The sequence below is a fragment of the Bactrocera neohumeralis genome, chromosome 2 (assembly GCF_024586455.1).
Source record: "Bactrocera neohumeralis isolate Rockhampton chromosome 2, APGP_CSIRO_Bneo_wtdbg2-racon-allhic-juicebox.fasta_v2, whole genome shotgun sequence".
NCBI lineage: Eukaryota > Metazoa > Arthropoda > Insecta > Diptera > Tephritidae > Bactrocera > Bactrocera neohumeralis.
In genome coordinates this window covers 68,893,247-68,920,113 of record NC_065919.1, presented here as the reverse complement: position 1 = coordinate 68,920,113, position 26,867 = coordinate 68,893,247, and the positions used below count along the sequence as shown (strand labels likewise).

Sequence of the window (26,867 nt, the reverse complement as noted above, 5' to 3'; positions counted from 1 at the left end):
TCCAGCCTTTGCAAGACCGTGGCTGAAACATCTCGATAGTTTTACCTCTGGCGAACCATAGCCGAAACTGAAAATTTTGTGATAGGCTCGAAGCGCATTGTCGATTTGTAAGGATCTTATAATTCATTATATAGAAGTTTTAAGTACCACAACGGACGGGCGTTCCTAAATGTCCAAGTGAGATCCCTGTTAAGATCGATCTCTTAACTCTATCTAACCTAAAGATCACACACCATTGTTATATTATAATACATATATAATTAAATATATGTTGGACGTACAATAATATTTAATATTACCTTAGTATTTGGTAATAGCGGAAAAAGCGTTAGAATTACAGGTAGAGGAAGGTTAAAAAAAAATATTTTAGAAAATACCTTATTACTTTACATTTGAGAATTCTATAAAAGCCAATAGAGACTTTCATAGAAATGATTTTTATTAACAGCAAACCAACCGAAATCTATGAAGCTCTGCTGGGAACATACACTTCAATATTCCGGATGATTTTCTATCTCATCTATTGATTGATAAGATGTCATCAACCAGTCCGGCACACCACAAATGAAACAAAGCATTGCTCAGTTGGCAAAAATAAGTCTAAAATAATCTGCAATTTTAATGAAAACCAAGATGTTATTTACTTCTCATATTTCCCAATGGACGCCCACTTGAGCGACCACAGCTATCCGGTAACGAGTGATTACATCTTTTGCCGCCTTTTTGTGGTTGTCATTAATTTCGCTTTGTTCGCCTAATGGAAATGAGTAAATTTTTGGCGCGCTTTTTTTACGCCAAAATATTCACAAACCATGTGTATGTATATATATATATGTAGTGTATGAGTGTGTACTTATATTGGGTATCAAATTTGTGGGTAGGAGTATTTTTTCAGTTTGCTTGTCGTTCAAAGGAAAAAGGATTAGTCAGTTGTGCAACGGTCACTTGTTGTTCTTTTGCAGTTAGCATTGAGGGACAGGCAAAAATAACTATATTTTCTTTCACCATTGGCAATATCTATGATGAAAATCTATACAGCTGAGTGAGGGCTGATAGGATGGACAGGTTCGGCCTGGTGCGGTGCGGCGTTGGGTTGTGCTATGCTGGTGGCAGAACGCATGCTAAGCAGGATTAAATCTACAATGCGGACTGTGACGGTCAAAAACCAATAGGAAATACATATACACATATATACAAACGAAGTATTAATTCCTAATGTATAGTTAGAAGTTATGAATATACATATGTACTTATGTACATATATGTACATGTATGAAAATTTATGCATTCGCATAAAGCCAGTGGCGATGATTTGTAAATATGGTAGTATGTGTGGTGTGTATGTATGTATTTGCTTGTTGCAATATGTTTGGTTCGTGCTGACGTTATCCTTAGGAAAAATCTTTATCTTCATTAACTAAGTAAATAATAAAGTATTTAACTATTGCAAAGAAAAGTGCGCATTGTTTGCAGGAAGAACTCTCCTCTTTGTTTGTGCAGAATTCAAGTTAAAGCCGGTTTAGCAGCGCATTCAATCGACCAGGCGATTCCTTAACACAAGCGTACGAAGAAGATTCCAATCCAACAACTCATATTTCCCGCTTGCTTAGATTTTATCTTTTTAACTAAATTTAGTTGCGCTTTGTTCTGCATATTTCTTATTGTCATACTTATATGTATGTTATATGGTACATGGCACATATGTGGCTTGAAGCTGGGCTGAAACTGTTTTCTGCTAAATTGTCAAATGTGCGAAAAGCCGCTATGAAAGCAAAGATTAGCTGCATATTGTCTTCCTGCACTGCAATGTCCGTTATCCCGTTTCACGTCTTTCATATGTTGCCAAGTGCATATGTGCACTGAGTCACATGTCCTTATTCGTGCGATTTTGTCTTTTAAATTATGCAAATTTAGCGTAAGAGAAAGTTTTTACTTATCGCCCGACAGTTCGTAACTCACAAATTTACGCTCGTTTAGGCAACCTTTCAACGGGAAATGAACAACGTTTTAGAGTCTACTTAAGTATGTCTTTCAGTTGGTCTTAGCATAAATTGTTTGTTTAGACAATTTTAGTTGTGTCCGGCATAGGTAAGATCTTGCAGTCAGAGTCCGTATTGTTTCAGTAAATTCCATTCATTGAAGGAACGCAGAGAACACCTGGATGATGGTTTTTGATTTTTTTTTTTACGCTACACTAATTAAATACAGATGCTTATATATGTATCTATATGGCTCCAGCACCTGTGCAGATTATACTGATTTTAATAATGTCTTTTTATACGAAAACATATGCATATGATTCAATCAATTATATAATATGCCTAAAGCAAAAATATAAAACTCTCCAGAAATATACTGAAACTTTTTTGATAATATTTTAGTTTAAAATTCATATATCTTCGATTAAAGCAACAGTGTTGTCAATGTCGACAACGAGTCCAAGTATCCCGATGGAAGGACCTAGATATTATATAAAACGATTGAGCATGTGCAACATTTTCATCAGTTCCCTTGGGGTAGTACATCAAAACTTCTTATCTCAAGATCATATGGCCAATAAATAGTATTACTTTGAAATATTTTAAGGGGAGAAATTCATAGGCATCACTAGAAAGGATCTATCCATTTTTATCCTGCCTAAGTAACTGTTTGGAGGATTCAGTCTTGGCGACATTTCTTGTTTCGAGATCTGCTAATACTCAGGATACAATAGGTTACCCTCATGCTGCTCTTGAAGTAATGCTGGAGCTTATACCGCTGCATCTAGTGTTAGCGTTTTGGCGAAGGGAAGAAAATGTCGTTTCATCAAATGAAGGCCCTAAGAGAAGACGCGCCGCTGGTCCTTCTTCCAAAGGGCGGTATTACGAAGAAGGTCAACTTAACAAAGAAGTTTAGTATTACTCTCTGCAGTAAGGCGGAGGAGTGTATAGGAAGGCTGAACCGCTTATCAGTTTGCAACCCTGTACACTTGATCTGGGTGCCGGGGCATGAAGGGTAAGCCGGCAATGAACCTGCCGACGAACTAGTCCGCTCTGCGGCAGCGTCCAGGATTATGGGGACAGAACCATGCATTGTGGTGGGGTTCCACACTATAAACGAGTTGCTTCACACGAAGGAGAGAGTGGGGAGAGAACGGCACTGGCAGCAGGCAGCGGGAATGAGCCATGCTAAGCTGCTACTGGGAGGGTACAACTTTGAAAGGTTTAAATATACAATCAAACTCTTACGAGACGAATTCCGCATCTTTGTCGCGCTCTATATACATATGTAGGTCACTGCAGGCTCAAGGAGCACTTGTTAAACATGTGCATATTCTCTTTCGGAAACTCCAGAAGACCTGATTTTAGATTTCCAAGCAATTTCAATTTGTAGAAGCAGGCTCAAGGCCCTAGGTTTCATCTACGTGAACAGGGATCGCATCACCTCAGGGCACAATAGAACATAGCCCGCAGTGCAAAGGCTTAATTTTCTATCCATCTACCCTATGTCACCAGCATGTCTATAATCGTTTATTTTAAAGGTATGCAACGATTTCGTTTTGGCACACACTAGTAAAACGTTGCCTACAATTAGGCGTATAATCGTTATTTTACTAAAATCACATATTTGAATTTTATTTTGAATTTAATTTCAAAATTATACAAAAATTTTCCGCATTTTTTGCTAAAAAGTTGGAACTAAATTTCTTTGTAAAGCGTATTAACTTATCACCAATACATACATACATACATACATAAATTTCTATAAGTAAAACATATGTTAACATGTAGACACTAATCCCTCAAATTATGCATAGTCTAACATCACTGCTCATCACCCTCGCATTGATTGATTGTCCAACACAAGAACAAGACGTCTTGGAGTTTTGCGCCGAAAAGCTGTCAACAAATTTTCCACAACATATGCATAATGGATGTTTCAGTTTTGATGATTTTTTAGTGTGTGCAAATACAATGCAAAACAAATTTAATACTCATCATCTCCGTCACTTGAAAGAACTATCAGCAACCTTCATAATTGCAACCGCAACGCCACTGCAAGAGATTTTCTTTGAAGTAGCGGCTATTGAGTCGTCATATCCTTTTATCCTTTTCATATTCAAGTGTTAATTGGCAGGTAATTTCCATTATAGTGATGTATAAGTTTCTCTATGTTTTCAAAGATTATTAGTTTTGTTTCTTTTTTTGTTTTTCTTATTTTTTGCTTCTTTGTGGTTTTTGACCGCGCCACCCGCAACACCATAATGATTTGCATGTCCTTCAAAACCGAAGTCTCACAAAAAACTCATTTCACAGAAATGTGAATTGGCGTACAATAGTAAAATGATGAATTGCCGTTATTGATTTTAGAATTTGTGGACTTTACATTGTTCTTCAAACAATGGATGCTACTTTTTTAGTTTTTATATAGTTGTAACAATAGCAAAACTATTGTGTGTGGGTCTCACTTTGTTAGAAGATTATTATTATACGAAAATAATATCTATAGTAGTGTGTTGATTTTGTTTACTTTTGTATGAACATATCTCGTATGTGTAGATTTGTTGAAGGACTTCTAATTTTTTTCAAACCAAATTAAATGAAAATTACATGCTTGTAGATAACCGTGAACTGGTTGCCACGTGATATCATAAACATTTCTAATAAAATTTTAATCAGCAACTAATCTTTTCATGCTTAAAACAGACACATTCGTTAGGTTTGCATTTGGACGACATTTAGTTTCCACGTCGATTTCCTTTTATAGCTTCAATCGATTATCGTTAATCTGAAATAACCTTTTGAATCAGTTACCAGATCAGCCAAAATATTTGTTTTTCAAGAAAAAAAAAAAAGAGTTTTGGCACAAGTCTTTTTTTTTTCTTACACAGAGAGAAGAGAGATTAAGAATATATACTATATACTTATCTATAGTATAGAAAAAACTAACTTTTTCAAGTACAGATCGAGTTCCAGGAGAAACATTGTCTCTGATCGTTGATGAGTGTGCTTCGCCACTTTACTTTATTTTCGATAAAAAAAAACTCCATGTAAATTACTTCATAGGAAATGTTGGAGTTCTCATAACGAGAGGTTAGAAGAACGATTGAATTTAGGGCATTTAAAGTTTTTAATATGTATCATAACTACTGAAATCTGCAAATGTTTTTGTTTAACTCTACTTTCCTGAAACATTTTTGAATCCAAACAAGTATTGTCGGCAAATTTAATTGGACTTTAACTCACACTTCGAAGACGTCTGAAAGAATCAACTCAACACTATTCTCTTGACCCGCTTTTATGCGACTAAAGTTAAAGCTGCTAACTGTTGCGAATATAATATCGAATTTAATACTTTTAGATAATTTTGACGATTTTTGATAGGCTCAGGTCATTTCGCCGAAATATAAAGGTTTATTTTAACTTCAGGTATTTTTCATCTCAAAGACACGATTGTAATTGTTGAGATATGCTCTCTGGAACAGGAATCAAGCCCAAAGTCCTAATGGCAAACAAACTGTTAATATCTATTAGGAGGATTTAGTCAGCGCACCAATTTAAAGAAATCAAAACATTTACGAAATTATTTTCTTAATGAAGGAAAAATTGTTTTACTATATATTTAAGGCTGGAAACTACAAAGTTTCTAAAGTCACTAAAAAAGGACTTATCAATTCTTCTCTGGCATGCCTAAGTAACTGTTTGAAGGGCTGAAGAACGACATTTATTGTTTCGAGATCTGCTATCATTGAGGTTACCCTCATCTCGCCACCATGTCCATAAACGTTTATCCTAAAGGTATGCAACAATTAAGTTTTGATACACGCTAGTAAAACGTTGCCTATAATTAGGCGTGTAATCATTATTTTTCTAAAACCACTTTTCAAGAATAATCGTATGCAAATCTGATACATTTACTGAATTATTTTCTGAATGAAGAATAAAATTGCTTTTAATATATATTTAAGCTTGGAAGCCACAAAGTTTTGGAAATAATACTTTTTATGATGAGCTGAGTCGATTCTGACTGCATATACACGAAATAGTCCTTGAATTTTAGAGATATCGCTCCGAAATTTTTCACACACACTTTTCTCCCCACGAAGCTGCTCATTTTTCGGCGATATTAGACCGCTAAAGCGATCATGCAAATTGACCAATCGTAATCAAGTTGTTCTAAGGAATATTTTGTATTTGTGAAGGGTATTATAGCTACGGTGCAACCGAAGTTCATATTTTTTATATTTTTTTTGTACTACCTTTAAGAGAAGAAAATGCCGAATAGTTTAAACGCCTGTAAATAGACTATTAATTATATAAAAAATACGAAATAACATAGCTAATATTGCCTACATTTAGGCGCAAATTAACGAATCCAGATTTGCTATAAAAGGAAAAATATTGTAAGAGATGCTTTAGAGAGTCTTCTACCCACCACAAGTTATATTTTTATACAAATAATGAATGAATAAGGCAATGAAAATAATTCAAACCTGTGTTTGCCTCAATATGAAATATAAGAGTATTAATTGGTAAAAATTACGAGCAATTTATTGTCTTAGAGCGCAAATAAGTAGAGATATATTTGAAAGTATTATAGGTATTTGAATATTTTACAATTTAATAAGTCAAATTCAATAAAGAAATTAGTTTTCTCGGGTTTAGCATATGCTATACCTAATATGGATATGGTTCTCGGGTATATGCTAACCTAAACAAACATATATTATATCTTTAATTTTTAAAAAATTTTCAAAAATATTTCTAAAACATCTGTGAAAGTAAATTCTCGTTCCCACAAAAATGACAGCCAGCTTTCGCTTGAATTTTATTTTTATTCATATTCTACTTTATGATGACAGTAACAGCCCTGTGGAGACACCAAGCACAATCTCTCTAAACTAAGAGTAGAAATTTAATCATGAGATTTTGCCAAACCAGAAGAGCAAGCTCGATGGAACTGAGTGACATTATGAAATTTTCATTTATCATTTTGCATTTTCCCAGTGACTTTGACAGTCAGTCAGCTAGTTGACTGTCGCAATGCGCGTTGTTGTTGGTAGTGGCAGCTAGTTGGCAGAAGTTCAAGCTAGTTTTGTGAAAATTTCAAAATATTAAAGTTGGGAAAAATTAGTAAACTGGTTTTCACTTAAACGCACGACACGGCTGCAACTTGGATAAATATATATATGTGATTGTATGTATGTAAATGTATGCAAGCGTTTATGAGCTTCTGTAATAGTATCGGCATCTGTGTGTGTATGTCCTAACGAATGAATGCATAATTTCGTGCCTTTAGATTTGCATATTACACACATTTCCGTGCCGACATTTAAAGGTGATCGCTAACATTTGAAAAAAAAAACCAACAACAACATAGTGAATTCATTATAATTAAAGACAAGTCGAATGTTTGGAAAAGCAGCAGATGTGGCGATAATGTTACACCATTACAACTTACAACTTACAGTTATGCATGTACATATGTATGTGTGTGTGTAGTTGTGCTAATGTGCGAGCTGGTTTTAGCGCCGCACCAGGCACTCAACGTGAATGTGCGCGTCTGCGCTGGTGAGGGGCACGTACCATGAAGTTATCTGATTTATTTGAGGGGCGTAATGGTGCGCCTGCGCAGCTAAGCACCAGCGCTGAGTGCGTGTGTGTGTGTGACTCACTTGCGGAGTAAAGCTGTAAAGCTGCTGGCAGCCTCAGCTCGACATCACCACCACCAACACCGCGAGGAATACTCAAACCTATGCGCTTGGAATAGTTGGTGTGCGAAAGACCGTTACTTTGCTGATTAGAAAACATTTGAATCCTGCGCTGGTGTTGCATTACTCCCAACAACTGACAATTACATACCATTTGTGTTGGGCTGTGTTGGGGTGTGCTGTGCTGGCTGTAAGCGACAGCTTTCGCCCCGGCTCACTTCCTTGTTGATTTGCTTTGTTGTCATCATTTTGTAATTCGTTAGAAATGTAAACAAAAAGAACGCAAAACTTTCTTGTTGATGAACCTTTGACACCGGCCGGTGATAAAGCGCAGTTACAAATACAAATATGCGCGGTCGCGTTGAGCGTGCCAGCGTCGTCAGTGGAAGGTTTTAGCTTCTTACTCAAACACACACAAAGATAAGCAGTGTTGCTTATATGATGAATGGCGCGGTGAGCGTTACAAGCCAGTCGGCGCTGTGTGGCGTCGTCCTGTCTTTGATGGATGGCCGTTGGTCAGTTATGAATGTCACAAATGGATGGATAATTTTATTGTTTGTTATGCCATAATGAATTCGCTGATTGTGTGTTGATATTGATGATGATGACGACGATGGCGACAATGATTATGCTGATGTTTGTAATTTCTTGTTGTTGGTGGTGTTGGTCAGTAATATGCATTGCAGTTGACAATGTGAAAAATACAACTACAACACCACATTCATTTGTCCGTATGACTGTTGGAGAAATGTCGTTGGCTTTGTAAAGCAGTAGCACATTCGTTAGCATACAAGAAAACAATGCGCATGCGCCTGCGCAAATAATGAGCTGTGAGATATGATGGATTTCGAATTGAAATTTGTGAATGAAAGAAAATACTCGTACAATGAAATTGTGGGCTTAACGTATTTAAATGAGTATAATACTATACAGGGTTTGTCCGGAAAGTAATAAGACAGATTCAATTTAAAAAAATTTATTGAACCAATCGTTATAATACTTTAAAAACTCTCAAAATAGGCTCCTTCTGCGTCGATGCAGCAGTGGTCAGCGCGATTTCCAAGCATTGAAGGCGTCACGGAAGACATACTCCGGAATAGCCTTGAGAGCCGAGGTGCATGCTGCTTGGATCTCCTTTCATCGGTCTTTTCAGGCAAAGAAACAAAAAAAAACTCGGGGGGGATCACATCTGGGTTGTAGGGCGGTTTTTTGGGATGAAGCGGAAGCGTTAATGCCGGCCTTGGTTAGGTAGCTGTTCACAAGAAAGGCGGTGTGAGTCGGGCCGTTGTTGTGGTGCAACTTGCAATCGACTGCGATGTCTTGTCGGAACCGATTGACCCTTCGTTTGAGTCTCTTGTGGACTTCCACGTAAAGCTTGGCGTTGACGGTTTGTCTAGGAGGAACAAATTTCTGGTGGACGATGACTTTGATGTCAAAAAAATACTATGATCGTTTTCACTTTGTATTTGCTCATTCATCAGCCACCTCTTCCCGGCCCTTGACGCCACCGAAACACACCACTTTTTGTTAAAACAACATCTGGGTAAGCCTGCTTCATCATATCATACGTCTTATTTGCAGATTTAGTGAGTTTCGCTCAGAATTTAATCGCGTACCTCTGCTCTAACGAACGCTGCATTTTCGGCTTGCACCATTCGCAGAAACTCGTCGCGCGAAAATGTTTATCCTGACTCGCCAGGTGCTCGAAGACAACTGACCAGCCGCTCGTTCGTTAGTTAGGAACGCCCTCTACCGAATACAGTCGGTGCGCGCACGCTCCGAAGTACAATCGCGGCCGAAGAAAATCAGTTTTTTTACTTTCCGGACAAACCCTGCATAATATAATGTTTGTTATATTGCGCACAGTTTCTAGAGATAAATGCAATTTGGCGAGTTTTAAGATATTAAGGTTTTCATTTGTTCAATAAACAAGAGAAAATCTTAAATTCGGCTACACCAAAGCTATAATACCCTTCACAAATCCATTTCTTTAAGCATAAAATGCTCTTTCGCTTTTAATGGCAGTTATGTATATGATATAGTGGGCCGATCTAAACAATTTGTCTGAAGATTGTGGCATTTGGCAATAATCCATACTTTATGAACGTATCATGCCACCTATGGTGATTCGATATCAGCAGTTTCGAAATATGTTCAGCTTCTTGGAGAGATAAGGACGTATGCAAAATTTCAGATTGACATCTCAAAAACTGAGGGACTAGTTTGCTTATGTAGAGACAGATGGAGAGACAGATTTCTAAATGGACTCAGCTCGTTATGCTGATCATTTACATATACAAATACTTTATTGAATCTCCACTATCTGCCCCCACGGTATGATAGACTGAGTAAAGGTAGCCCGAGAACTAGGCAACTTTTTTTATATAACAGGTCAATTGAAAAGTTCCCGTACTTACACATAAATGGCGCTATTAGAGTTAAAACCATATAAGTCTTAGTTAGCCCTAACCTTCAAAAGCCTTGTGTATAAATTTGATAGCTGTAGGATCATTAGTTTACGAATTTTATCATTTTGAGTGAAGCAACTTTTGTTATTGGGTAAAAATGGATAAAAAGAAATTTCGCATGTTGATAAAATATTGTTTTTTGAAGGGAAAAAATACAGTTGAAGCAAAAACTTGGCTTGATGACGAGTTTTCGGTCACTGGTCCAGGAAAATCAACCATCCAAAATTTGGAGTGGAGAAATGAGCACCGAAGACGGTGAACGCTGTGGAACTCCAAAAGAGGTGGTTACCGACGAAAGCATCAAAAAAGTTCAAAAATAATTTTGAATGACCGTAAAGTGAAGTCGGTCGAGATGGCTGACACTCTAAAGATATCAATTTGACATGTATAGTATATCATATCATTCACGAATATTTGGGAATGAGAACACTCTGTGCAAAGTGGTTGTCCCGCGAGCCCACTTTAGACTCAAAACAACGACGAGTTTATGATTCGGAGCAGTGATGAAGATTCAAGCCTAATAAACTCGAGTTTTTGAGTCGTTGTGCGACAATGGATGAAACATGGCTCCATCATTTTGGTCCTAAGTCCAATTGACAGTCAACCGAGTGAACTGCACACGATGAATCCGCTTCAAAGCGTGGAAAAACCGCAACAGTCGACTGGCAAGGTTATGACGTTTGTATTTTGGGATGCGCGTGTAATAAAAAAGGAAGAAAGCAACGACCATTAGATAGCTATATTGGTCCGTTAGATGTACGAAATTGCAAATCTCAAATTAACGCTCGCCGAGAAGAAATTTTCGTCGAATGAAGAGGTGATCGCCGAAACTGAGGCTTATTTTGAAGCAAATAACAAATCAGACTCTGTAAGGTCTGTAACTGATTTGAGCCGTTTTTGGCATGAAATAACTGTTTATCAAAAAACTGAAATCAGTTTAAAGTTATCTGGGATGCTGACCTACAAACGTGAGATAATAACAGGGGATCCAAGTAGAGATACTTGCGCCTGAACAACATTTACAAATCGTGCAATTTTATTACGAAAATTCACGTTCTGTAAAGAATGTGTTTCGCGCACTTTGCTCAACTTAATTGGCCTACTGAACGTACTATTCGTATCACCATCACCCATATTAAAATCCAGCATATAGACTACATCTAGCAGGCAGTGAAGAAAATATAGTAGCCATAGCTGAGAGTGTACACGAAGACCGTGGTGAGTCGATTCGGCGCGGTTCGCAGCAACTTAGATTGACGTATGGAACGTCTTCGAGATCTTAAATTGAAAACTTACAAATACAGCTTGTGCAAGAACTGAAGCCGCACGACCTTCCCAAGCGACAACGCTAAGCACTATGGGCTCTGAAAAGCTTTAAGAAGATCCGACGTTTTCGATTCACATTTTGTTCAGCGATGAGGACCATTTCGTGGCTCAATGGGTATGTAACCAAGCAAAATTGCAAATTTCGGGCGAAGAACAATCTGAAGATATTCAAAAACTGTCTTTTCATCCAGTAAACACAACGGTTTGGTGTGATTTGTGGGTCGGTGGAATCTTCGATCCATATTTCATCAAAAATGATGCCAGTGAGATCGTAACCGTCGCGCCATAATAACCGACTATTTGATGCCCAAATGGATCCTCGTGATCTCGGCGACATTTGGCTTGAACAAGACGGCAGCACTTACCACACATCGCAACAATTATTGGATTTATTGAGAAAACACTTCGGTGAGCAGATAATTTCTCGTTTTGGGCCGGTCGATTAGCCACCAAGATCGTGTAATATCACACTGTTAGTCTAAGGTCAAGTAAAAGGTTTCATAAAGTATTTTGAAAAACTACGGCCTGTGGAAAACATCAGCTCTCACACATTTGATTTACCAGCCTTATTCAGGGTATCGAAATATGTTTATACTCATTTTATATAGTCCTATATATATCAGTTCTCATAGCTTTAGAAGTTTCTGAAAATTATTATTTCATTTGCATAGCAATGTGGACGTGCTGCGACACCTTCATAAATTAGAACTTTGTAGGAAGAGGATTTACAAATTATATTACATATATACATTTGTGAACGTCTATATACAAAAACTCTATAACAAAATCACATTTTCACTTTCTCTACAAAAATTAACATAAACTCCGTAATCCGATTTTTAATGCAATGAATATTAGAATTACAAATGAAATGGGTTCTAGCATTGGAATTATCAGTTATGGTGATTCAATATGAATTGAATACAAAATTACATACATACATACATATGCAATTGAATATCAAAGAAAAATAAGATTTGATTACAAAAATTAACATTCCATTTGTGTAGTATCCATCAAACGATAAACATTGCAGGAATGCATGGGGGATATTTAAATTCTCCAAATGGCTTTGCTTGTGTTGCTTTGCTTGCGCGCTTGGCATATGGGATGCGCGGAGAGCATGTTAACTGAAAGGAGTAGACAACGAAGAACGCGGCAGCAATGCATTCGTTGCGCTAATCTTTTGGAAAATTTCCGATTTTCTTACCAAAACCACAATAAATCCTTTACTTTTGTATACATATCTTTGGAGTTCATTAAAATACGAAAATACAAAACGAAAATCACTAAAATCTAACAAAATAAGAAATCACGAAGTCAATATTTCCCTTTTCGGTTGGCAGACAGGCCAACTCAAACTTCAGGTGATTGACACCTACCAACACCACCACCACTAACGAAAATACAACAGCAGCGAAGCCATTAACGACATGTGAGAAGACACGGTGCCCCTTCATTTCATTTCAATTTCAAGCAAGGATTGAATAATAAGCAATAATAAAAGTCTTTGTGTTGCCTGCGCCGTGGCCCCAAACGACAGTCGGTTGTAACGGCTGCCGGCAAACGGAAAGCAATAAGGAAATTATCAACAAACACAAGAAAAAGTTGTTACACGCGCTAGAAGAGGGGGAGCGCCGGCTAGGCAAGGCAGTGCAATGCTTCAATTGCTCTTTTCTATTCTATTCTTGGTCATTTTTATGCGCTTAGGCGTGACTTTGGAGAGTTGGCGTTCCTTGACTTGCCAGTGTGTGTGTGTATATACGTGCTGGTTCATGGAGGAGCAACTTTGCGTCTTTAAGGCCTCCACTGAGTTGCTCCAAGCACAAATGGAAATAGAAACAGGCAGCGCAGGTACAGTTTCAGCGATCCGCATAGAAATGCTCAGTGCAACTAAATATATGTATGTATGTATGCGCTTACAAAGTGTGTTTGAAATTTCCCATAAGGAAGTGTTTGCTGTTAGTAAAAGTTGATTGCCACAATACGCAGTCACAAGGGGCAACAATAGGCCGCAACAACAGGTTTTTCTCCACAGCGCTCGCTTAATGCGCTCGTGGAGCAGAACTTTTCCTTCGCCGCGGAATTTGTAATAAAAATGACTAGGCGTTCGTACGACGTCGCTGTGTTCTAGTATGAAGTTTTTCCTTCTTTATTAGGCTTCGTAAACAAATATACACGCACACACTGGTTTATAAACACGTATACAAAATTCTTTGATTTGGATGCTGGGGCTCTGCAGGTACAGCCAAATCAAAAGGGTTGTCTAAATGTAAACTCACTGCTGGAAATCGGCTTCTACTTCTACTTAGCGCGTCCGTGTATACTTTCAGTTTTCGTTTTTCACTTCCCATGGAAATAAATAAAATTTTAATCGAAGCCATTCAAATTATTTGACTAAGTCGAAAAAGCAATAATTAATGCTATTAGCTGAATTTTATGAGGATCATAATGAGGAAGTCTGCTCATACAATTGTCTACCTATACATACAAACAAACAAATATAAAACATATCTACGTAACTTTGATTTTGCCGTCGTTTTACGATCAATATATTTTTATTGAACTTGATGGCAGTTTAAATGGATATTTTATCTTTTATCACACGCTGGGGATGACAGCATCGATTTTTGGATTTAAATAAAATTACATACAAATCTTTGGAATATTGAAATTTAACTTTTTCATTAAAAAAAAATACACATTAGACTTTTAATTCTTCCTTCTTAACTCTTCCGCTTTTGTGGGAGCAAGACTGAAACATTTTAGCGCTCATATCTTCACTTATACAAGGGCACTAGTGGGATTAAGAAGATTTTTTTTTATGGGTTAGAGTTAGATTTGTCGATGCAAGAGACCCAACTACCGAAGTTTCATGAATAATTAGACCTTGGCAGTGCGAGTATGATTCTTACCTAGGAGAACAGTTATGGAACCTAGTTCCGTCTTACCAGTAACCACATTTTTAAGAATTTTAAGAAAGTAAGATTTTTCAAACTTTTTTATTAAAAAAAATTAAAATTTTATACCAGAATCTTCTTAAGTTTTAAATATCTCTTAAAGTACTTAAGATTGCAGTTCTGAACGTCGATTATGCTATTAACTATTAGTCAATATAATATATATATATAGTCATAATAGACAAATTTCCCCACATTATGGAATGTTTTCTGCTTAACCTATAAAAACAAAGACTTATAAATCGTTTGTATAGTTTTGAAGAAGTGTTTTTTAAAAGGATTGAATGTCTGGTAAATTCATTAAGCTGAAAGGATAGTACCATCATTTCAACTTTTGGCCATTTTTAAGTTAAAGGAAACAAGATATAGCCGAAAAAATACTTGAATCGCCAAACATTATGAAAATAATAACAAATTGAGTAAATTTTATTTACTTCATTTACTAATCTCAATCACTGCTGTATGAATTTGTGAAACTAAAAATAAGTAATTTACGAATCGTTGCCTACATTTTGGCGCAATCCACAATTGAAGTGAAGATAACTACCTTCTGGTGAGGGGCAACCTCTTTCCTAGGTACATTTCTTATAGCAACTATATGTATAACTAAATCTAAATCTTAATTCTAGAGAAACTATTTGGTTTATTTTTTCTGACCATTTTGTGTGATGTGAACGACCTTCACATCGAAATAAGGTTACTTAATAAGAAAAAAATATCTTTTTATAGCTTTATACATTGGGTTTTAGTAAAAAGGCAGATGAAGGCAACAAAAAAAGTGATTAAAGACTTTCAAAATTTTAAAAGAAAGTGGTCTTCAGCAGCTATGAGAGTATCGGACACTACCATAAAAGCACTAATGAACAGGGTTCCGGAAAAAATAAAATATTTATTAATAACACATAATTCTTGGTTTATTCTGAAGACAGTTTTTTAAATTTAAAATAAATGTTGTTAATAAAATATTTTAGTTTATAAAAATCGGACAACTGGTTTAAAAGGTTTTTTCATTTTTGTAACGGACAATTTTATTCGACGCAGTCCTTATATCAAATCAGATGAGGACAATAAACCATTACGAATTTCGTGAAAATAATTATTATTTGAATAGACCAAACTCTACAATTCTCTCATTGTTCCCGTCCTACTTTTTGGCGCGGAGGCATAGATAATGACAAAATCTGATTAGCCGGCCTTAGTAGTGTTCGAGAGAAAGGTTTTGCAGAAGATTTATGTGGCTCTGCGCTTTGTATTGTGCACGACGGACAGTACGGACTAAGGTCCTGATGGAATCGGAACAGATGGCTTCTAAAGCATTCATGTCCACTAAGTATTTGGGTTAGGTGGAATTCTAGGTTTCCATGTTGTCTATCTATCCACGAGTGGAAGTCGGGATTAGTCTATGGGTCCACCGTCCTTTGGTTGAGGTTTGCCACCGTTGCGATGTTTTTGGCTCTCTTTTATTTTTTACGCCTACTGACGGCTCTGATAGCTGGTCCAATCGAGCGAATTCGTTTCCTTGGATGTCAATGGACTAGAACTTCAGCAGTGTCGTTTAATATCGTTCGAAATGCACTTGCTACTCGTATAGCCTATGTACCGCGTTTACTTGTTTTGCATATGTTAACTCGGCCCCGTAAATGGTGTCTACGCAAAGGAGGTTTGCCTCTACACCCCTACATGCTAGTAAATACATACTATCAATTTTGATACATACTATCAAAATTGGCAAGAAATAGCCTGTAACATTACAGTCGCAAACTAACTGTAAACTTGTACGATTTGAAAGAATTTATATATACTATTATACATACATTTATAGAATAAAGTCAGGACTTCTCATCGGTACATAGAGAAGTCATTTTTTAAATTCTTCGTAGCGGTTATTAAAAAATGCTGAACTTGAGAAACGGTCTAACAGAGCTGCGAGATAAGAAGTTCCATCCGAAGGGAAAACTTTAGTGTGTTTTCTGTGAAAATTACTCCTCTAAAGTGTGTAGTGCATCCATAATGCTCCTTCTTCTTTCATTGGCTGTGCTAAAGAAGCTCGAAGTAAACCACAGCCGCGTGGTCCAGCTTCCAGCTGCTTAAAAAACCATTAGTAAAGAACGTAGACTTTGTACACCAGAATACTTTGTCTACGAGTCTGAAACGAATTCACCTGATGCTCAAAACAATTACTTTAAAAGACGATTATCAATTACTTTTTATTGCCAAACCACTCTTTAAAGGTTAATATTCTTCATTTACTACACAATTTATGGGCGCTTTCGAGGCACTGACGGACGCTTGTGGTTTGTGGTGGCTGCAGCGTAAGGGCAAGCTGACAGGATGGTATTATTATGGAGAGGTTAACTCATTGCAACAGACAACTTACGCTGCAATTACCAACAGCTATTGCGAACTTGTAAGGTCCTAATAAAAAGTAACGCACAAAAAAAATAAAATAAAAAATAAAAGCCTGCACCCTGACCGACGATGAAATCAATGTCTAGACCACAATGAATTGATTGAAGGAAATCTTTGTAATTGTAATACATACATATAAACACTAGTGAGTTTGTGTGATGCAAGAACGTCATTACGCCTAACATCGAACTGATTAGAGGTGTGTACTCCGTGTCCATATATACACATATATACATATATAGTATACATACATACATATGAGTGAATATGTGTTGGAATTATTACGAATACACTTGTGTGCATGACATTGCACTTTTCTATACACACATGTATACACATACGTATATATGTATGGCACTAGGCATGCGCATGAGGAAATATTGTACTTGCTGGCATGCAATTGTCCGGTAGCTGCGCGCATGCGCTCAACTCCTTGCGCTTGCCACGTTGCAGCCGCGCGTCTCTAACCACAATCGCCGCGTGCAACAAAAGGGCCAACAATTTTCTTTTGTATGCAACTCTGCTGCATAACGCTTTGCCACTTTGGCTATGGTAAGGTCTGCGTGGCTGGTTCTTTGTTCACATTGGCAGGCGTCTGCGCGGATCCCTACTACTTACACGCTGTATATTTCTATTCCGTTGCCTACATTTACGTGAATTTAACTATTAATGGTGGCATGGCTTGAAGTTGACTGCCAAGGAATTTTTCTTGGTCAACAGCAAGTACTGGCATTGGTAAGGCGTGAGGGCAGTGACCTCGGCACCGCGCACAGGTTTTCGTCGAGTTGAAAATCTACTTATATACATACATATATGTGTGCATGTGTGTGTCTAAGCATAGCTACGCATGTATTTGTGTTGTTTACGTTAGGATTTCTTTCCGTTTATGCCTTGGTAATGTAAAGTAAATATATATAAGAATACAATATATACTTATATGTGCTTAGATACTTGTGGGTGTGTCAGTGATTTTATTTTTATAAGCAAACATTCAAGTTTTGGGAGTTACAACAATCAAGTTAGTTATGTACTTAACGCAGAAGTAAAAACTGTTATTGTAGTATAATAAATATTTGTTTATCTCTGCTGTGAATCTACGGAATGAGATGAGTGCCCTTTCGCTGTATTTATATTTTATATGTGTGTATGAGTAAATTGAATATTCTTACGCTTCTAAAGTTATTTTCTGAGTAAACATAGCCAACGGATGTGTTAAATGAAATTTTCAGGCGTTCTACATGTACAAGCTTCCAGAAAGTCAACATCCTCAAGCAAGTAGACACTATTTCAGGCGGAATTCTCTATAAATGCATTCTCTAATAAGTGTGTTCAAAAACAAATTAAGAGGTTGCATGGATTTACGGGATTCAAAACATGGATTTTTTATTGTCATATTAAATTCAACAACACTTCAAGAATATTGTCCTATATTTTCTCGAAACTTTGTTTTTGAAGTCGGTTGGCAAGATTTTTCGCGAACTATTCAACCGATCTTCATGAAATTTTACACAGGTCCTTGAGGTACAATTCTTAAAGACTTGGACGAAGGATTGTTTTTCGACTACAACTATTTGAAAAAAATGTGGCCAAATTTTCACTGAAGTTTTGGGGAAACCCATGTAACCCCTTAAATGTCTCAACATTTATCTCCAACATTATCTACAATATAGATTTTGTATTCTCTCGATTGGTTTTCTTTGACTTCGTCTTTTTTTTGCGTTTATTTTTCCTCAGCTACTTATCGATATTTATTTGGGTGGAATAAATATCAAAAAACCAGAAAAAACGTTAACTTCGGATATATCGAAGCTATTATTTTATGATATTATTTTAGCATAAAAGGATATAAAATTAGATCTCTATCTTAACTTCATCAGTTTGTTTGCCTATACGCCATAGTAGTTCTTGGGCAGGCCGGCCTGTACGTCTGCTATATATTATAAAGATCCGATCCGATACAGTTATCTTGGACAATTATCCATGCCAAATTTCGTAAAGTTGTCTCTCAAATGAAAAAGTTTTCCATGCAAGACTTTGATTCCGATCGTTCATTCTGTATGGCTATAATAGCCGATACCGACAGTTCCCACAAATATGCTGCTTCCTAGAGAGAAAAGGACGTGCGAAAATTTTCAAATCGATATCTCAAAAACAGAAGAACTAAGGCTAAATCGACTCCGCTCATAACGCTGATTTTAAAAATATGGGACCTTAGGTAGGGATGCATTTGAAGCGGTAGATTGAATTTTGATGGTATTTTGTTGCTTCATGATTTCAGAATGTGTTCAAAAGCTAAAATCACAATGTGATAAATTTTGATATTAGAATACGTTATAGAAATTCTTGAGCAAGTAATGACATTCAGACTAGTTTTCATCGACAGTTCTTAGTCAAGATGAACTTATTCCAAAGGATAACATAATAGATAAACATTCAAAAGAAAGTCTAGTGCCGCAAGATATTGAAGTGATATATTTGTAAGAAAAAGGAGGTTATTTAATGAAACAGTTATCACTGAAGATTTCCACTGAAATTTGCAGCAATGCTAAAAACATTATAGATCGCACTGTGGATAATGTGAATAATTAATATAAACTATGGATTTATTATAAAGATTTTTTTTTTTTGTTTTTTAATTTTTTTATAAACATTGTTAATAGATATTGTCATTAGACTTTGTTATGATGACTTCGCTCGCTTCGCTAGACCTCGCTTTGTCAATAGACTGGAATGATTGCGGTAAGGCATTTCAAAACGATAATATATGCAAAATATGCAGAATATTCTCAGAAAGTTTTTTTTTCTGGAAACGCTGGTTTCAGAGTTGGCGAGAAAATTTTTCTTGAACCGGATTGACCCAAATGATTTGAAAATTGTACATCATTTTTGGTGGATTTATCAGATAAAAGTTAAAAGAACTATATTTTGCCGATAAGGCCAGGAAAGGTAAGAGGCCTGTCGGTATATACAGAAACTAGTCTCTCAGTTTCTGAGATATAAATCTAACGATTGGACATGATCGTTTCACCTTAATAAGTCGCCTATATGTCGGAACTGCCGATAGCATATAGCTGCTATACAAACAGAACGATTCAAGTACTTCTGTAGAACACTTTTTTATTTTACGAGATATTTTCATAAAACTTGACATGGATTATAGTCCAAGCTAATGCCACAGTCTCCGAGCAAATTGTTCAGATCGAAAACTTTTTCATTTCACATCGTATCGTTACATGCTGCCCTACAGCTGAACGATAAACATCTATTTTTTGTATGAAAACTGTTTCACTTGTGAAGGGTGCAGCTTTGTGGAGCTTCAAAAGCTAAGGTAACTCACCTGAGATATCGGTGAAACGTCAGCTCAGGATTGCCCTCATGCTTCGATTTAAGTTTAATCGTCTTATACTTTCCAATTGACTTCGATTTCGTAGGTTAGTATGGGTCTGTAGAAATCCACTATACAAAATATTTGTATTTAATAATTAAATCAAATTTTGATGGAAAAATTGAATGCGAAACTGGACTAATTAGAAATAACACATCCAGGGCCAACTCCATACTTCCCATACGACTCAAATAAGTGAAAATCTGTGTCGGATTGCTGGCGATAACTTTCAAAAACTTGAAAAAAAATGTGGCAATGAGAGCACTCTCAATGCGTCCACCATTCAAGAAAGCAAATGTACATATTTGATGCGGTATCAGAGGGCGCGAGTATCTTCGAGTAATTTAATTTCAGATCATAACAAAGTACATAGGCCTCAAACAAGCCTTGATTCACTTGAAAATTTGTGCTTGATAAGCGTCTTCTGCGCAAATAATAAGCATACAAGGTCATAAGTAGTGTGTAAGTGACAAAGACCACGACTAATTTGAATGCAATCATTTTATAAAAATACCCCGCATTAAGCGCCATTGCCTTCACTTTGAGCACACGCGGTTTGATCACATGGAGATCACCGTTGAGAAAATCTCACTTTCAAAATATGCAGTGACCAACTTCATCAACTGTTGAGAGTTACACTCGTACGGCACGCACAAAGCATTGTTTCCCAAATATGCTTACACTTTTCTTAAGCCCAAATGATCTTTTAAAATGGCTGCCACTGATCGTTCCGATTTTCCAACGATGTCAGAAACATGTCTGTGTGTTAATCGTTGATTCTCAAGCACCAATTTCTTTATTTTAATGATGTGTTGATTATCAGTTGATGTTGATAGCCGTTCTAGACGTGGTTCGTCATTTTCTCGACCCCCATTGAATAATTTGTACCAATCCTCGTCAAACAATTATCACCGAAGGCCTTTTCCAACATTCTGAACGTTTTACACCAGAAATTTTATTCCGCACACTAAATTTAATGGAACTTCTGTGTTGAATAATTTCACTCATCGAAAAAATCGCTGAATGAACTTTATGTACTTCAGAAAAACAAGTGTACATATGATTATTTTGATGTGACATTTGGCACAGATATCACTGACAGCCATACAAACCTAGAAAAAAAGTATTTCAACGGATGAATTTTCGCGTGAAATTTAAATTAAAAAGTCTTACTATTTTTCGCCCCTGATGGTGAAAACCATATTCGAGTTTGGTTACCTTCACTTCAAGCAGGCGGTAACTAGAAACTCAGTAGGTAACTCGGTCAATATAATCTGGTTGCTCACTCATTTAGAAGTGGAAGGAAACGAAAAGACAGAAGAGTTAGCCCGCTCGGTGGTAGTTGGGGACACAATTGCTTAAAGGGTTGTATGAAGCTTTGGGCCGTAGAGGAACATCTCAGGTCTTGGAACACTACCAGCTTAGGGCATACCAAACACCATACAAATTCTATTAGGCTAAAAGCGAACTTAATAATGTTGGAGGTATCATCATAGGGCATCTACCTTTAAGATTCCACTTTCAGAAAATTGGAAAATTGTATTCGGTCGAATGCAGTGGATGTGAGGAAGGGGATGAGACACATTTCGTTGGGTATGCTCCGTTTTCAGCCGAATAGGAGGAGATATATTCGACGGCTCTCAATGTTCCAATTCCAAGTTGGACAACTGAAGTGGAAAAACTCAAAAAACAAATCCACTGAGTTGCTGGAAAATGCTAAAATTGGTTACCACCCGGGAGTAATTCTAAGTGCATCCGCCCTGCGCCTCTCTTCTCGACCAACCAACCATTGGCAAAAAATTGTATAAATTTTAATATATTATATATATATGTATATATAAATAATAAGCTTATAAATAATTAATAGCGCATTTGGTTGAATATCAATTGATTACTACAACGATTAGGTTAGTCAATTTTTCCGCGAGATAACGTAAAAACTAAATTTTCAAAAGATAGTGACTTATTATATTTAGGAAAGCACCTGTCAAGCTGTCACTGAAGATTTTCATTGTAATTGGCAGCAATGTTAAAATCTTTAGAGATCGGATGTTCATGATGTGATTAAATATAATAAACTATCGATTTATTATAAAGAACTTTTTTGTTTTTAATTTTTTTATAAACATTGTTAATAATATATATTGTCATTAGACTATGTTACGATGACTTCGCTCGCTTCGCTAGGCCTCGCTTTGTCAATAAACTGGAAACATTACGGTAAGGCATTTCAAAGAGTACAGTCAACGGAAACGATAATATATGCAAAATAATGATAAGTCCGATATAAAGCACAAACTGAAATGGAAATAAATAGCAACTTAAATAGAAATGTTTAATAATTTTCCAAAAAATAATATTTTTTTATGAGAACAAAAAATTTTGAAATTTATTTTTAATATTCTGTCAAAAAAGTTTATTTTATGGTTTAAATGTGTATGAAATACGTTTGTAAAATAATAAAAAAATTTTGAGTTTTATTATTTTTTAATTAAAATAATTAATAAAAGTTTTGACTAATTTTATTGGAAAATATGTATTTGATTCTTCATCATATTTTAAAAAACATTTTTCTTCCACAAATGTTCATAAAACCGCAACCGCTTATCAATTTAACTTACCATTCGAATCGGTTCCACAAACACCAACTTACTGCCCGCGGTAAAAAGGCATATAATAACCATAGAATTCAGCAACGATAAGGCATAGGACACATGAATTGCTTTCTGGAAGATTTTGGCACTCAGAAATCGTCCATGCCAAGCGAGCCGATTATTCGCCGCAGCAATAATGGACCAACAGCCGCTCATAGTATAAAGGCAACGTTGTAGTATGAAAACAAAGGTCTCCACCCACACTGAATAGCCACGCCCCAATGGGGCGGGTCGCATACAAATTATAAATACTAAATGAATGAGGTGGCAGTAGAAATTCGTTAGTAATTTAAAAGACTGAAGCTGAGCATTATATTCGAGATATAGCCAACAAGTGAGAGCACCGCAGAGATATGGAAAAATTCGCACCAGTGGATGCGCATAGAACTGGGTAAAGTACGTAAATGTGGTCTCCAAAGATATCTGAAAGTTAACCTGCAGGCCCACGATTGTTTGGTATGCCAAAGATGATATCATTAGCAGCAATAGAGATATCTTAGCATATGTTGGATGTCTGGAAGAAGAAAAAGCTTCTTACTAGGTATAGAAATATTTTTATATCGGAATTTACTTAGCATAAATAACCAAGAGCACTGTCAAGGTGATCGCATATTGTATTTCCAAAGACACAAACCAGGTCCATGCCAAGCACATGTCTTTATGATCGTATAAATTGTGGATGAAGAGCACGTTGCGCCACCAGTAATGCTCGCAGTTTTCCGTTACAAAACCCGATACATTAAACACGGTTGTACTGTCGTTGTATTTCATCATTAAATAGGTAATACATAGCATAAAATAGTAGAGCGGTGCTAATCTGAAATTAACATAAAATATGAAATAAGTTGTATTTCTTCCCTAATTGTTCAATTAAGTTTTTATATCCAATTGTGAATTTAAAAAATCGATTTCTCGTTTTGCATAAAGTGGCGTGGACCGGACCTTTAGTAAGTTTAACGTACATATCTTCTGAACCGTTCAAGCATCCCTACCTATTCTGCGAAAATTGGTGAATTCGAATTAAAACACTGCCCACTCCCTATATAACGGTACTATATCAATGGTACGATAGCGCTTTATAGAAATGTCGGTAGCACTAATATTGATCTCGACCAATTTCAACCATTAGCTAATATTATCTCAACATTCCTACATTAGATTGCAAATGTGGCCGAATGATACAAAAACATAAGTTTTAATTCAATCAGAATCTTTCACTTTCCAGTATACGAATCAGTATCCAATCAATGCAGATCTTATATTTGTTAACTAGTAACAACCAGCCTTATGCCTGAAGGTATGTAAGAATGTGAAATGCTCATATAGTCGCCGTACAAACCGAACGATCAAAATCAAATACTGGTACGGAAAACTTTTTTTATTTGTAAAAGATTCGGCTGCACCGAAGTTAACGTGTTTTCAAAGCTTAGGTAACTCACCTGAGAAAACGGTGAAATGTCAGCTTCGCGATTTCCAAAACACTTCGACTGAAGTTTAATCGTCTTATAGTTTCCAATTGACTTCGATTTCGCAAGTAACTGTAGGTCTGTAGAAATCCACTATACAAAATATATGCGTTTAATATGCAATTCAAATATTGATGGAAAACTGAATGCGAAACTCGCCTGATTAGTAAAAACACATCCATAGCCACCTCCATATTTCCCATTCTACTCACGTAAGTGAAAAGCTGTGTTGGATTGCTGACAATGGCTTTCAACATAATGAAAGTATGGAAAAATGTGGCAATAAGAGCACTCTCAATGCGTCCACCATTCAAGAAAGCAAATGTGTTGGTTGCGCTATCGGGCGGCGCGAGTATCTTCGAGCAATTTAATTGGAGATCATAGCAAAGTACAAAATCCTCAAACGAGCTTGCCTGCACTTGAACATTTGTGCTTGGTAAGCGTCTTCTGCGCAAATAATAAGCATACAAAGTCATAAACAGTGTGTAAGTGACAAAGACCACGACTAATTTGAATGCAATCATTTTATAAAAATCCCCCGCATTAAGCGCCATTGTCTTCACTTTGAGCACACGCGGTTTGATCACATGGAGATCACCGTTAAGAAAAATCTCACTTTCAAAATATGCAATGACCAACTGCATCAACTGTTGGGAGTTACACTCGGAGGGCACGCACAAACCGATGTGTAAGAGTTGCCGTGCCTGCCCATATAAGACGTCTGCTTGATATGAGGAATTGTGGGTGGCATAAATAACGCGATAGTCTACATCAAACGGCGTTTTGTCCGTTAGCAGGGACATATTCATTTTGTGCGCCACATAGCGTGAAATATCCAAGTTAAGGCCGTTCCGTGCCGCCTCGCACAGCTCAGCATTACCCAGCCACAAGTTATCGCCAAGCATGAAAGCGGGTGGTTCTTTGCCAGAGGCGTCAAGTACTGAAAATTTTTGAAATCATAACTTTTTTAATTATAACAACAATTGGCGTTGCAGTGTGTTCCCACCTTTGAGCGCCCAAAAGGCGCGCTCCAGAATGCCGCGTCGCAGCTCCTGCAATCGTGCGTGACATTGCTCGCCCACTAGTTCGGTTTTGCTTACGGTAGTCAGTGGGAAAAGTATGGTGTTGTATTCCAATATATCTGACAAACTGAGTTGATTTTTCCGGACTTTTGCGTTTTCAGTTAAATTACCGTTTATTGGCGCTAAAATAGCCACGATTATTAGCAATAAAAGATTCCACGGCAATTTGTACATTATTTCGTTAATTATCAAATTGTGTTTTTGTAATAACCGATATTACGCTTCGACCTACTGATCAGTAGTAGAGATTTAGACAGACTGTGTGGCAGTAGAAAATATTGCATCATATACATATTACTATATATAACTTCATTTAAATATGAGCACATAATAAAGTAATTAAATATTTAGTTAAAAACTTGAAAAAATTTAGTGCAATGTAAAGTTGAACATAAGATTTATTAATATTATTAATAAAAAGTTTTAATTTTCTATGCTCTTGTCACATGTTGCACAGAGTAGAATAGTTTTTTCACCTAGCAGTTGCTTGTAATACTTAAAAATAATCGAGATAAATGTGGAGTATCATTTTTATAAACATACATACATATGTATATGTATATATAGTATATCAAGAGGGGGATCTCTCATCCGAGGCTGATTGTTATTATACTCTTGCAACCATTTGCTACAGAGTATTATGGTTTTGTTCACCTAATACCGTATCACCTAAAACTAAGCGAGATAGATATAGGGTTATAAATATATAAATGATCAGGATGACGAGAAAAGTTGAAGTCCCGTTGACTGTCTGCCTGTCCGTCCGTGCAGGCTGTAACTTGAAGAAAAAATTGAGATATCTCGATGAAACTTGGTATGTGGGTTCCTTAGTATAAACAAAAGTTCCAGTTCGTAGATGGTAATCGGATCACTGCCACGCCCACAAATCGCCATTAACCGAAAACATAAAATGTGCCATAACTAAGCACTCAATTAAGATATTAAACTGTAATTTGGTACAGAGGATCGCAGTAGCAAGGGGCACCTATGGGAAAAAACTTTTAGTCGATTTTAACAGTACCGTTATATGAGGAGTGAGCGGGGTTATTCTCCGATTTCATCCATTTTCACACCATCTGTAGCAATTTTTGTGATATTCGTACTGAGAGAATGTGGTTGTTGTAGCTTTAGTTGTTTAGGAGATATGCACATTAAACATTCTAGAGGGCGAGAGCACGCCCACTTTTTGGTGAAATCCCATATCTCGGGAGCCGACAAACCGATTTCGACAAAATTTAGTACGAGGCATTCTTCTTGCATTTTTATGTCACATTGCGAAATTGGACAACAAAAACGTCTACTTCATATATAGCACAATTTTAAATTCCACTTGATTCGTTCAGTTTCCAACACAGAAAACAAGAATTAATTATTATAATGGGATAAAACTTTGCACGAATAATGTCTTTAGTGTGTGCCAACTTATG

At 36.6% G+C, this 26,867-nt stretch overlaps 1 protein-coding gene across 4 annotated transcripts in view; it reads right to left on the bottom strand.

The window, feature by feature from the left end:
- Positions 1-25,693, bottom strand: part of LOC126760056 (O-acyltransferase like protein-like) — a 63,379-nt gene extending 37,686 nt beyond the window's left edge. For 3 of the 4 annotated variants that reach the window (XM_050475420.1, XM_050475430.1, XM_050475439.1), the window contains exons 1-5: positions 25,365-25,693; positions 24,518-25,298; positions 24,332-24,451; positions 23,464-23,709; positions 22,860-23,406 (exon numbers count right to left, since the gene is read on the bottom strand). In XM_050475420.1, coding sequence (XP_050331377.1) covers positions 22,860-23,406; positions 23,464-23,709; positions 24,332-24,451; positions 24,518-25,298; positions 25,365-25,614 — 1,944 coding nt within the window. In that variant the 5' untranslated portion in view covers positions 25,615-25,693. Of the gene's footprint in view, positions 1-22,302; positions 22,537-22,859; positions 23,407-23,463; positions 23,710-24,331; positions 24,452-24,517; positions 25,299-25,364 lie in introns of those variants that run through there. The other variant, XM_050475410.1, reaches the window with a different exon arrangement.
- Positions 25,694-26,867: the final 1,174 nt, after the last annotated feature.